We start from the raw sequence: 13,273 nt of genomic DNA, 5'->3' as shown, positions 1-13,273 counted from the left end.
TGGGTCTCTTTGGGAGGGGGCGCTGAGTAGTGGGGGGTGAAAGGGATTATGTGTTTTGGGTGTTGAGCGTAGATGGGATGGGGGGCACTGGAAGGTGGGGTGGTCTGTGTGTTGGGGCACTGAGTAGTGGTGAGCTCTGTGGGCAGGGGGTGGTGATGTGCAGGGCACTGTGCAATTGTGGTGGTGGGGTATCTCGGTAGGGGAGCGCTGGGCATAGTGGGTCAGAACGGCGCTGAGCACAGGGATCTCAGCGGGGGATTCTGTCCATAGGGATCTGTGGGAGCGGGTAGGTGGCAGGGATGGACACTGGGCATAGAGGATTGGGGGACAAGGCGGGGGCAGTGTAGTGCAGGACCACCCCCAAGGGGAAGGGGCACGCTCGCAGCGCCGGGTGGACCAGTGTGTGTCTGGCAGCTGCCACTTTGTAAAGAGTGCCCTTGCTTTGGGCTGGGCAGAGTGGGGCCACTGTGGGAGGGCCCACAAAATGTTAATTCGGCCCTAGGAAGAAGAGCTAATAACTGATGGCATCAAGAAAGCTGAAGTGCTTAATGCATGTTTTGCTTCAGACTTCACTAAAAGGATTAATGATGAGCAGGTATTCAACATAATTAATATTCGCAGTGAGGGGAATGAATGCAAGCCAAAACAGGGAAGGAGCAGGGTAAAGAATATTTAGATGTATTCAACTCAGCAGGGCTTGATAAAATTCATCCTAGCTCACTTATGGCACTAGCTGAAGCAATCTTGGAGTCATGAGCAGTTATCTCCGAGACCTCTTGGAGGATTGGAGAAGTCCCAGAAGACTGGAGAAGGGCGAACATAGTACCTATCTTGAAAAAGGGGAACAAGGAAGACCCGGGGAATTATAGACCAGTCAGCCTGACTTCAACACCTAGAAAGATACTGGAGCAAATTATTAAAAATCAATTTGTAAACACCTGGAGGATAATAGGGGAATAGAGGCGTTGGCATGGATTCGTCAAGAACAAATCATGCAAAACCATCTTAATTTCCTTCCTTGATTGGATTACTGACTTATTGGGTAGGGGGGAAGCAGTAGAGATGATGTACCTTGATTTTTAGTAAGGTTTTTGACACCATTCCACATGAAATTCTCATAAGCAAACTAGGGAAATGTAGTCTAGATGAAATTACTATAATGTGGGTGCACATCTGGCTGAAAAACTGTACTCAGATAGTTATCAATGGTTTGCTGTCAAATTGGGAATGTGTATCTAATGGGGGTCTCAAGGACCAGTCCTGAGTCTGGTACTAATCAATATTTTCCATTAATGATGTGGATAATGGAGTAGAGAGTATGCTTACAAAATTGGCAGATTATACCAAGCTGGGAGGAGTTGCAAGCACTTTGGAGGACAGGCTTAAAAATCAAAATGACCTTGACCAATTGGAGAATTGGTCCGAATCGAAAAAGATTAAATTCCGTAAAGACAAGTGCAAAGTACTTCTCTTTGATTTTTCCTTCCTAATGCACAACTACAAAATGGGGAATAACTGTCTAGGTTATAGCATTGCTGAAAAGGATCTGAGGGTTCTAGTGAACCACTAACTGAATACGAGTCATCAGTGTGCTGCAGCTGCAAAAAAGACTAATGTGATTCTGAGATATATTCACAGGAATGTTGTATGTACAACACAGGAGATAATTGTCCCACTCTACTCGGGACTGGTGAGGCTCCAGCTGGAGAACTGTGTCCAATTCTGTGTACCACAATTTAGGAAGTATGTGAACAAATTGGAAAGAGTCCACAGGAGAGCAACAGAAATATAAAAGGTTTAGAAAACCTGACCTACAAGGACAGGTTGAAAAAACTGGGAATGTTTAGTCTTGAGAAAAGAAGACTGAGGGACGAACTGATACGTCTTCCCATATGTTAAGGGCTGTTATAAAGAGGACAGAGATCAATTGCTCTTCATGTCCTCTGAGTGTAGAACAAGAAGTAAGGAGCTTAATCTGCAGCAAGGGTGACTTAGGTTAGATATTAGAAAAATTTTCCTAACTATAAGAGTAGTTAAGCTCTGGAATAGGCTTCCAAGGGTGGTCATGGAGTCCCCATCATTGAAAGCTTTTAAAAAACAAGTTGGACAAACATCTGTTAGGGATGGTCTAGTGTTGCTATGTCTTCTCGAGGTCCCTTCCAGCCCTACATTTTTATGATTCTGTAAATCAGCTACAGTAAGTATTATCCAGTGAATTCTGCTATCAGATGTTATGAACAATTTGCAGGACTTTGAGTTCAGTATGCAGTCATGGGCTCTGACATACTCTTCAGCCCACCTCAAAGGGAATCTTTGAGGAGAAACTCTGCCAAAACTAAGTTTTTGACCAAATAGCTGCTTGTATGTCTGGGGAAGGGGCCTAGACCACTTCTGCGTAGTGTCTCCATGTTGATGGGAGAAGTGTAATGTAATGAGTTTGAGTGTTGGAGGTTTGGGTCTTCATTTCCCATCTCATAGGAAGATGACCTACTTTAATGCATACTCTTTGGTATCAGTGGCTGTGGGCTTTGATCCGTTTCTTCAAGACAACTCTACTTTACAGTTAGTTGTTACGAAGTCTTTCTCACACGCACACATCCTTTATCCCACTAGTGCTACTCTTCCTGACGCAATAGATGCAAGCGGGCAGTTGTGCTGAAAGACGTTGCATTGGCAGCCAGGGTGAGGGCAAAGAATAGTCTTGCCTACCCATTTTTTCTCAATTTTAAAAAAAAATAGTTTTAATTAAAACTTGGTATTGCCCACCTTACAGTTCGGCATCACTGTCCTTCTAACACTTAATAATCTAGTCATATCTACACAAATCCTGTAGTGGAGTTAATTACTGTTAACGCAGTTCAACAGAGTGCTGAATTTATTGGTAGAATTCTGTACGTGCCAAAGAATCCTACATTTGATCAGCTGGTCCTGTAAAAATAACAAACTAATACTACTTTGAGTCCTAGTCATAGAGTTTGGGGTGATTGTTACAGTACAAGGTTTTCATCAGTTAACACATTTTCTAAGAAAGCTGTTTATAATTTTTGCAGCAACAAGCTTTAGAACTGGCATTGGATCGTGCAGAGGTAAGGAGTAGCTAAGTTGCCTATTGATGTGTAAATAATATATCAGGCTTAAATTTAAATGTCTGTTTACATTTTGTGCATTTATATTACATGAAGGTGTTTTTGTATAAACTATGTATAGAACACTAGCTTTGCAAAATTGTCACTAAAACTACCAGCCCATGCACACAATCTACTTGCTTGGTCTTTCCCACGATGAAAACATTTAAGACTTTATTTTCCTGTTTTTAAAACAATTATGTAGCCTGGTCAAGTAGAATCCAACAAGGCTGCTATTCATATAGTCTACATAAACCTAGTGTGAGCAACTTCAGTCATCCCACAGCCAACAAAGAATATATCAGTCATTTTTTCATATGCAGGTTCTCCTACACTATATAATACTAAATTCAAACTATTGGGGGGAGGGGGGGAAGAGGGAGAACCTGTCTCTATTTAAAATAAACCAAATGATCAATCAGCACTTTGTCAAGAATGGAAATGTTTCCTCCAGACTTTGGATTTTGTGAAACTTCTCTATGTAAAAGCTAAATCAAGGGCTAAATTTGACCTGAGAGTGTCTTAACTAACATTTATTAAAATATTGTATGCATCTTGCATTTGTTTAGAATTAACCTGCTTTCTAAAAAATGGTTTCAGAGTAGCAGCCGTGTTAGTCTGTATTCGCAAAAAGAAAAGGAGTACTTGTGGCACCTTAGAGACTTAACAGATTTATTTGAGCATAAGCTTTCGTGAGCTACAGCTCACTTCATGGGACTCACTTCATAAGCTCACAAAAGCTTATGCTCAAATAATTTTGTTAGTCTCTAAGGAGCCACAAGTACTCCTTTTCTTTTTTCTAAAAAATGCTAGAGAAACACAGGAACAAAGTAGGCCTTCTAAAACACAGTTGGCTGTGTTCAAAGGTAGTGAGCTGTACCAGGGCAACAGCATTATATCTGAATGTTGCAATTTTCTTGGTTGAAATACAGTGAAATTTCAGGTTTCTTTAAGGTTTTGTTACTGTAAACATAAAATGTTGGCATGAAGTGTCATAGACTTCAGAAACTACTTCTTAACTGTGATAGTGAGAATCATGAAGCATACCACTTTGTTTTAATTTTAGCTGTGAAATAACTCCTTTGTTAGCTGGTGGTTGGAATTAAGCACTCCTTTGTAACTACCATTCCTATAGACCACTTTAGAAGTGAGAGTATTTACTCTGTTTAAAGAACTACAGTTTGACATGTTGTTGTCTGTGTAACACAGAATAACTACTGTAACCTAAATTTGCTTTAATGATGTTAGGGCTCTTAAAGTAACTTGAACATTGATAGAACTGTTGAGTTTCATGCACCTTTCTCTTGCAGTATGTCATTGAAAGTGCCCGTCAGAGACCTCCCAAACGAAAATATTTATCCAGTGGAAGGTAGCAAATATTTCAATATTTAACTTTTTATTGTATTGATTTAACACAATTTTTATGTTAACATTTTCCTTAATTTCAGAAAATCTGTATTTCAAAAGCTATATGACTTGTATATAGAAGAATGTGAAAAAGAGCCTGAGATAAAGGTAAGTGGAATTTATTTGTTAAGCAGCCATTCAGTGCAATCTCTAAATAGGTAAATAAGCAAGTTTAGCAGGCTCTTTAACAATGAGGAGACAGCAGCAAATGGCACAAGAGATTTGCAGAAATCTTTTGACTGCAGCACGTACATCTGAGCTAATGAATAGCCTAGAAATCACACGTTCTTTGTACAGATTAGGTTTACAAGATGTCTTTTCAGTTCAGTATGAAATAGAATAGTTATTGGACCAGTTCTATTAATCTAGTGTAATTTAAAAGAAGCCAAAATAGAATTTCAGCCAGAGAAAATAGATAGCTACTACCCTGGTGCTGTGGTGTGCCCCCTTTATTGTAAATGAGCTACTTTGCTATCCAACAGAGTACCAGAGAAGCACAAAAGTGTCTAACAAGTTCACTGTAATAATAGTATCAAAACAATAATAGTATCAATACAGTAGGAGCCTCAGTGTCTGGGACTTACTGAGAGATCTGAGAATTAGTGCTAGAACCTATACCATCAAAATTAGTGAGAGCATGTTCAGGGCCAGTGTTTGTACCCAGAGTCCAGTCCTATTAATGTCACTGCCTTCAAAGGACCTGCAATGTCGTTTCTGCTTACCTTGGCTACTAGTGAAGAAGTAGACTTGACTGTCTTCTATTTTAAATTGCCATCTTGTTCCTGGGATAACTGCTGCATTGTTGTCAAATATTGTGAAGTCTTTTTCAAACCTAAGAGAAGAGCCTCATCTGACCAATTTAAGGCTTAAAGGCCATGGATGAAATGTCAGTACACTAAAATGTACTTCCCTTGGCATGTCTGCTAAAAATAGCAAAGGGAACCTACTTCAACACCATTCATTTAAAAAACAAAACAAAAAATCAAAACAAACCTATTGTTGGGGGTTGAGGAGAGGGAGAAACTGTAGGAATGGTGTATATATGCCAGTCACTGAATTGCTGTTGTTTTGATTAGCCACTATCAGGCATTGGTTTTGTGGTTTTGAGTGCTGATTGTAGTAGAGATTATTTGGCATCACAAATTCTAGTGAATACAGATGCCATTTTATTCTCCTCACCTGCACATTAGTCACAACTTTAATTTCATCAGGGCAGTGGGCTGGGTGAATTGGGTTTTAGCAGCAGGGAGAGGAGGAGGAGGATTAGGTTAGTTGCTGCAGCTGGTTAGGGGATCTAGAGGAAATTAGGAGGATTATGGCAATAAGGTAGGCAGCAGTAGGTTTGTGTTGGTGTGTTTTTTGCTGTAAGTATACTGATTTCCTAGAGAGCTAGGAAGGCACTGGTGCTCTTGCCCACTTGCGAGAGAGTAGGGCTGAATATGTAGAAGAAGGTATGAGGCTTAACCTTGATGGGAAGGATGGGGTGGTCCGGCAGCATGGAGATGAATTCTAGTGTTTGTGGGAGGGGGAAATCAGGTAGGTTGTGATAGCTGGAAGCTAGGTAGGGAGGAGCTTTTGAGACGGTTGATCAGTAGACTGAACCATCATGGAGGATTCAAGTAGAAATCAACTGTATAATCCAAGTGTGGCAAAAGAGGAAGGCATTCAGCAAACCTGTGTTTATCCAGCTATTAAGATGCATCACGAATGGTGAAATGAAGTGAAGGATTACAACCAGGAATACGGTTGTAAACTCTAGGTCCTTAAGAATACAAAGGGGATTATTTTTTATTTAGAAGATAACTTAGACCATGAAGCTCTGTTTAGTGCCCTAATTCACTACATTAAAATGCTGGGTATTGGAGTAGACATTCTGACCTTATTTTCAGTAATGGATCTCCACAGTACAGGATGTTGGTCAGGACCTTTGGAAGATATTTTCACTTAATGGGAAGATAATGTTGGAAACCATCTCTACCTCTACACTTATCAGCTTCAGTAAAGTGTTGCCATCAAATATGGATGTGCCAAATACTACATTGGTAGGCTTGGAAGGGTTAGATTTTTATTGGTAAATCTTTCACCATACACACACAAACTGATGGAAAAATATTTTCATTGATGATGATTATTCATAGATAGGCAAAGTAAGAAAAGTGCTTCTTGAACTTAGAGTTTGGTATAAGGTTATTAACTATGTATATCTTGACATGTGATGTTGACAATTTGAGTTTTAATGGCTATAAAGCTTTAACTATTTGAATCTCAACATCTGTTTTCATTAAATAATTGTCTGAGCCTGCCATAACTTCCCACAAATGTGAAAATTTAAATAGATAAAAAGAGAAAAAATGTTTTAAAATAAATATTGATATCTGTTGGGATATCTGCCAAGCCTATATATTGATAATGTATCTCTTTAATTTCCAGAAATAAAAGTAAGTTAGTGTAGTTGGCAAAACTGAATAGCTGGGGAAGAAAACAATATTCTGAGCTAATGGGAGCTGCATTTTGATCATAAGTGCTATATAATGCCAAATACTCTAAAAATCAGGTCCAAAATCATTGGAAACTTTAATCTCTGTGCCTCAGCTCCTGATCTGTATTATGGGGATTATATCCTTCAACTCACAGGATTGTTGTATGAATGTTTGTGAAGTTATGAATGTTTGGATATTATAGTGGTGAGTACCGTAGAAAAGTCTATGAAGAAACTAATAATTCTGTCTTCGGGGCAAGGTTTGAGTACCGTGAAGTAAAGGTGCCTAGGGCCACACATTAACATTTTCATTTTTCATTGTTGTTCAAGTAGTTTATTAATGAGCATCATCCATCTTGTGCCCTGAATGCGGCAGGAGTCTTGTGAGGAAAAATAAAATGTGATCATGTAATTAAAGACTGTATCATAATGCATATGCACAAGCTTCTCATCCCAGTCTGTTTCCTTGCCAAGCCAGTCCTGTTTTCCCCCTTCCAGCTTCTTATCTAATCTGTCTGTTTTCTCTACCCCCAGCTCCTTATCCCAGTGTCTTTGCCCTACTGGTCCCTGTTCTTCCCCTGTGCCCCAGCTTCTTGTCAGATCTGTCTCCCTTTCTCCTGTCCCCATTCCTTCACATTGACTCTCAGTTCTAGTTTCCTTGCCCAGCCAGTCCCATTGTCCCCTCCCCCGGCTTCTTGTGTGATTTCTGTGTTCTTCCGTCACCAGTTCCTGGTCCCAGTCCCTCCATGCCCACTGGCTCTGAGTCTGTTATCTCTGCTTCCTCTCTCTTTCTCTTTCCACCACCCACCCAAGCTAGTCCCCGTTTCAGTTTCTTCCCCCTTCCTCCAGTCCCAGTCTCACAAGACTCGTCCTAACCTACTCTTTCCCTCCCCTCTGCATTTCAATCAGATGCCCGCCCAGGTACTAGCAGGGGCGGGAGGGGTGTGTGTGTGTGTGTGTAGCAGTGTCACTGGGAGCATGGGAAACTGACTCTGTTCCAGTGCCTAGTCCTGCCCAGAGCAGCAATTAAAGGACAAATCTGGCTTTGTTTGTGTGGCCATGGGCTGGTGCATGCTCTGTGTATTTGCAGTGGAAACTGTGTGCTTCAGCATGCTCAATGAGGATGGAATCTTCTGAGATTTTTAGCTACTAAACTTGAAGTCTCTGTGTGCAAACTTTGGATTTTTCCCCCAAAATCTTATAACTTGGCCAAATTTGGGAGAATTTCATAGGGACAACAAAAGGCGTGTCCTTGTGCCACATATCAAGTCCTAGATCACTTTTCTAGGTGCACTAGAGCATTAGGGGAAAAACGGTCACCAGAACTTAACACTGACGAAACATATTTTATCCTAGCCTTGTTGTTATTGGTAATGGCTGAACTATTTTATCTGAAATTCTCTGTCAAATTGAATTTTTTAGAGACAGCTGGCATTGAAAACTTCAGACTGAACGGTAAAAGTTTGGTAAAGTTATAAGGAACTAAATATAGTTTTGCAGTGGGAAGTGTTGAGCAACCTGAATCGGTAGCACCTATTGATGTCACACTGCACTTGGTTATTATTAGGGCTGTCAAGCGATTAAAAAAATTAATCGTGTGATTAATTACACTGTTTAACAATAATAGAATACCATCTAGTTAAATATTTTTGGATGTTTTCTACATTTTCAAATATATTGATTTCAATTACAACACAGAATACAAAGTGTACAGTGCTCACTTTATATTTTTTATTACAAATATTTGCACTGTAAAAACATAAATATTTTCAATTCACCTAATACAAGTACTGTAGTGCAATCTCTTTGTCATGAAAGTTGAACTTACAAATGTATAATTATGTACAAAAAATAAATGCATTCAAAAGTAAAATAATGTAAAACTTTAGAGCCTCACAAGTCTACTCAGTCCTACTTCTTGTTCAGCCAATCGCTCAGACAAACAGGTGTGTTTACATTTGCAGGAGATAATCATAAAACTGGAAGGGAACTCAAGAGGTCATCTAGTTCAGTCCCCTGCACTCATGGCAGGACTAATTATCTAGACCATTCCTGAGAGATGTTTGTCTAAACTGCTCTTAAAAATCTCCAATGATGGAGATTCCACAACCTCTCTAGGCAATTTATTCCAGTGCTTAACCACCCTGACAGGAAGCTTTTCCCAGTGTCCAGCCTAAACATCTCTTGCTGCAATTTAAGCCCATTGCTTCTTGTCCTATCCTCAGAGGTTAAGAAAAACAATTTTTCTTCCTTCTCCTTGTAGCAACCTTTTACAGACTTGAAAACTGTTGTGTCCCCTCTCAGTCTTCTCTTTTCCAAACTAATCAAACCCAATTTTTTTCAATCTTCCCTCATAGGTCTTGTTTTCTAGACCTTTAATCATTTTTGTGGCTCTTCTCTAGACACTCTCCAATTTGTCTACATCCTTCCTGAAATGTGGTGCCCAGAACTGGACACGATACTCCAGTTGAAGCCTAATCAAAGCGGAGTAAGAGCAGAAGAAATACTTCTCATGTCTTGCTTATAACGCTCCTGCTAATACATCCCAGAATGATGTTTGCTTTTTTGCAACCGCATTACACTGTTGACTCATTTAGCTTGTGATCCATTATGACCCCCCGATCCCTTTCCGCAGTACTCCTTCCTTGGCAGTCATTTCCCATTTTGTACATGTGCAACTGATAGTTCCTCCCTAAATAGAGTACTTTGCATTTGTCCTTATTGAATTTCATCCTATTTACTTCAGACCGTTTCTCCAGTTTGTCCAGATCATTTCGAATTTTAATCCTATCCTCCAAAGCACTTGCAGCCCCTCCCAGCTTGGTATCATCTGCCATTATCTAAATCATTGATGAAGATATTGAACAGAACCAGACCCAGAACTCATCCCTGCAAGACCCCACTCGTTATTCCCTTTCAGCATGACTGTGAACCACTGATAACTACTCTCTGGGAATGATTTTCCAACCAGTTTTGCACCCACCTTATAGTAGCTCCATCTAGGTTGCATTTTGCTAGTTTGTTTATGAGATGGTCATGTGAGACAGTTTCAAAAGCTTTATTAAAGTCAAGATATACCACATCTACCGCTTACCCTCTATCCACAAGGCTTGTTAGCTTTCTTTGACAGGTATCAGGTTGGTTTGACGCTATTTGTTTTTGTCAAATCCATGCTGACTGTTACTTATTACTTTATTATCTTCTAGATGTTTGCAAATTGATTGCTTAATTATTTGCTCCATTTTCTTTCTGGGTACAGAAGTTAAGCTGACTGGTCTGTAATTTCCTCGGTTGTTCTTATTTCCCTTTTTATAGATGGGCACTATATTTGCCCTTTTGCAGTCTTCTGGAATCTCTCCCATCTTCCATGACTTTTCAAAGATAATCGCTAATGGCTCAGATATCTCCTCAGTCAGCTCCTTGAGTATTCTAGGATGCGTTTCATCAGGCCCTGGTGGCTTTTGAAGACATCTAATTTTTCCAAGTAATTTTTAACTTGTTCTTTCCCTATTTTAGCCTCTTCTGTTCTTACCTCATTTTCACTGGCATTCACTACGTTAGATGTCCAAATCATCACCAACCTTCTTGGTGAAAACTGAAACAAAAAGAAGTCATTAAGCACCTCTGCCATTTTCACATTTTCTATTGTTATTCTCCCCACCAAATTGAGTAACGGGCCTACCCTGTCCTTGGTCTTCCTCTTGCTTCTAATATATTTGTAGAATGTTTTCTTGTTACCCTTTATATCTCTGGCTATTTTGATCTCTTTTGTGCCTTGGCCTTTCTAATTTTGTCCGTACATACTTGTGTTTATTTCTTTATATTTATCCTTTGTAATTTGACCTAGTTTCCACTTTTTGTAGGACTCTTCTTTTGATTCGTAGGTCATTGAAGATCTGGTTAAGCCATACTTCCTATCTTTCCTATGCAGTGGGATAGTTTCCTCTTGTGCCCTTAATAATGTCTCTTTGAAAAAACTGCCAACTGTTTTTCCCCTTAGACTTGCTTACCATGGGATGTTACCTACCAACTCCCTTAATTTGCTAAAGTCTTCCCTCTTGAAATTTATTGTCTTTATTTTGCTGTTCTCCCTCCTACCATTCCTTAGAATCATGAACTCTTCGTATTACATGATCACTTTTACCCAAGCTGCCTACGACTTTCAAATTCTCAACCACTTTCTTCCTGTTTATCAAAATCAAATCTAGAACAGCCTCCCCCAGTAGCTTTCTCCACCTTCTGAAATAAAAAATTGTCTCCAATACATTCCAAGAAGTTATTGGATAATCTGTGCCCTGATGTGTTGTTTTCCCAACAGATGTCTCGGTAGCTGAAATCCCCCATCACCACCATGTCCTGTGCTGCCTGCTTCTTGTTTACAGTGTCACCTGAAAATGAGAACAGATATAGGCATGGCACTGTTGTAGCTGGTGTTGCAAGATATGTAAATGCCAGATGCGCTAAAGAGTCATATATCCCTTCATCTTCAACCACCATTCCAGGAAACATGCGTCCATGCTGATGACTGGTTCTGCTCGATAATGATCCAAAGTGGTGTGGACCAACGTATGTTCATTTTCATTATCTGAGTCAGATGCCACCAGCAGAAGGTTGATTATTTATTTATTTGGTGGTTCGGGTTCTGTAGTTTCTGCATCGGAGTGTTGCTCTTTTAAGAATTCTGAAAGCATGCTCCACTCCTCGTCCTTCTCGGATTTTCGAAGACACTTCAGATTCTTAAACCTTGGATTGAGTGCTGTAGCTATCTTTAGAAATCTCACATTGGTATCTTCTTTGCGTTTTGTCAAATCTGCAGCGAAAGTGTTCTTGAAATGAACAACATGTGCTGGGTCATCATCTGAGACTGCTGTAAAATGAAATATATGGTAGAATGTGGGTAACCGAGCAGGAGACATGCAGTTCTCCCCCAAGGAGTTCATTCACAAATTTCATTAATGCATGATTTTTTTAATGAGCGTCATCAGCATGGAAGCATGTCCTCTGGAAAGGTAGTTGAAGCATGAAGGGGCATATGAATGTTTAGTATATCTGGCAAATAAATACCTTGCAATGCCTGCTACAAAAATGGCATGCAAATGCTTGTTCTCACTTTCAGGTGACGTAAATAAGTGGGCAGCATTATTTCCCGTAACTGTAAACAAACTTATTTGTCTTAGCAATTGGCTGAACAAGAAGTAGGACTGACTGGACTAATAGGCTCTGAAGTTTTACATTGTTTTGTTACATAATTGCACTCAAAACCAAAAAAAAAAAATCTACATTCGTAAATTGCTCTTTCACGATAGAGATGGCACTACAGTACTTGTATGAGGTGAATTGAAAAATTCAACTTATTTTATCACTTTTACAGTGCAAATATTTGGAATAAAAAATATAAAGCGGGCACTGTATACTTTGTATTCTGTGTAATTGAAATCAATATATTTGAATATGTAAAAAAACAAAAAAAAAATAAATTTCAGTTGGTATTCTATTTAGCAGTGCTATTAAAACTGATTAATCACGATTAATTTTTTTAATTACGATTAATTTTTCTGTGTTAATTGTGTGAGTTAACTGCGATTAACTGACAGCCCTAGTTATTTTACATATGGGTTCAAAAACTCAACTGTTCTTTCTTATTAGACAATCAAGTTGTCCTTGGAACAGTCATTTTATTTATTTTTCCTGGATCTACCTGTGTACACTGTGCCTGGTTTATACAAGGTTTCAGAGTAGCAGCTGTGTTAATCTGGATTCACAAAAAGAAAAGGAGTACTTGTGGCACCTTAGAGACTAACAAATTTATTTGAGCATAAGCTTTCGTGAGCTACAGCTCACTTCATCGGATGCAACAGTGAGCTGTAGCTCACGAAAGCTTATGCTCAAATAAATTTGTTAGTCTCTAAGGTGCCACAAGTACTCCCTTTTCTTTTTGGTTTATGCTGGGAAATCTGAACTGTAAAATGGCTGTATTTGGTGGAACTCAGGAGTTTAGTGCATATGTTGTTTCTTCAACTATACTTATCTTAACCCTTTGGCTGAGGGGAAATCTTCTAACTCGGTTTTCTAGGAGATTCTACCAAAAAAAATTCACGCTGCTCATGCTTAGGCTTTAGGTCCTCTCACTTTTTTCCCCATGTTTCCTCTAGCAGGAAATGGCACCATATGTGAAGGATATGAACTTTCAAGGCTTTGTCCCTATGCGTATCTCATACCAAAAATATATATGAACATGGGGCAGCTCCGAACACTGTGCAAC

At 39.4% G+C, this 13,273-nt stretch overlaps 1 protein-coding gene across 24 annotated transcripts in view; it reads left to right on the top strand.

Moving 5' to 3' along the window:
• SUPT20H (SPT20 homolog, SAGA complex component) overlaps positions 1-13,273 on the top strand; it is a 63,221-nt gene that overhangs the window by 3,254 nt on the left and 46,694 nt on the right. For 19 of the 24 annotated variants that reach the window (XM_048848119.2, XM_048848036.2, XM_048847979.2 and 16 more), the window contains exons 3-5: positions 3,051-3,086; positions 4,436-4,494; positions 4,574-4,640. In XM_048848119.2, the coding sequence (XP_048704076.2) occupies positions 3,051-3,086; positions 4,436-4,494; positions 4,574-4,640 (162 nt within the window). Of the gene's footprint in view, positions 1-3,050; positions 3,087-4,435; positions 4,495-4,573; positions 4,641-13,273 lie in introns of those variants that run through there. The other 5 variants (XM_048847942.2, XM_048847934.2, XM_048848018.2 and 2 more) reach the window with 4 other exon arrangements.

This window comes from Caretta caretta, chromosome 1, assembly GCF_965140235.1.
Source record: "Caretta caretta isolate rCarCar2 chromosome 1, rCarCar1.hap1, whole genome shotgun sequence".
Lineage (NCBI taxonomy): Eukaryota > Metazoa > Chordata > Testudines > Cheloniidae > Caretta > Caretta caretta.
Note: the sequence above shows the minus strand (reverse complement) of the source record. Positions and strands in the feature narration are given on the sequence as shown.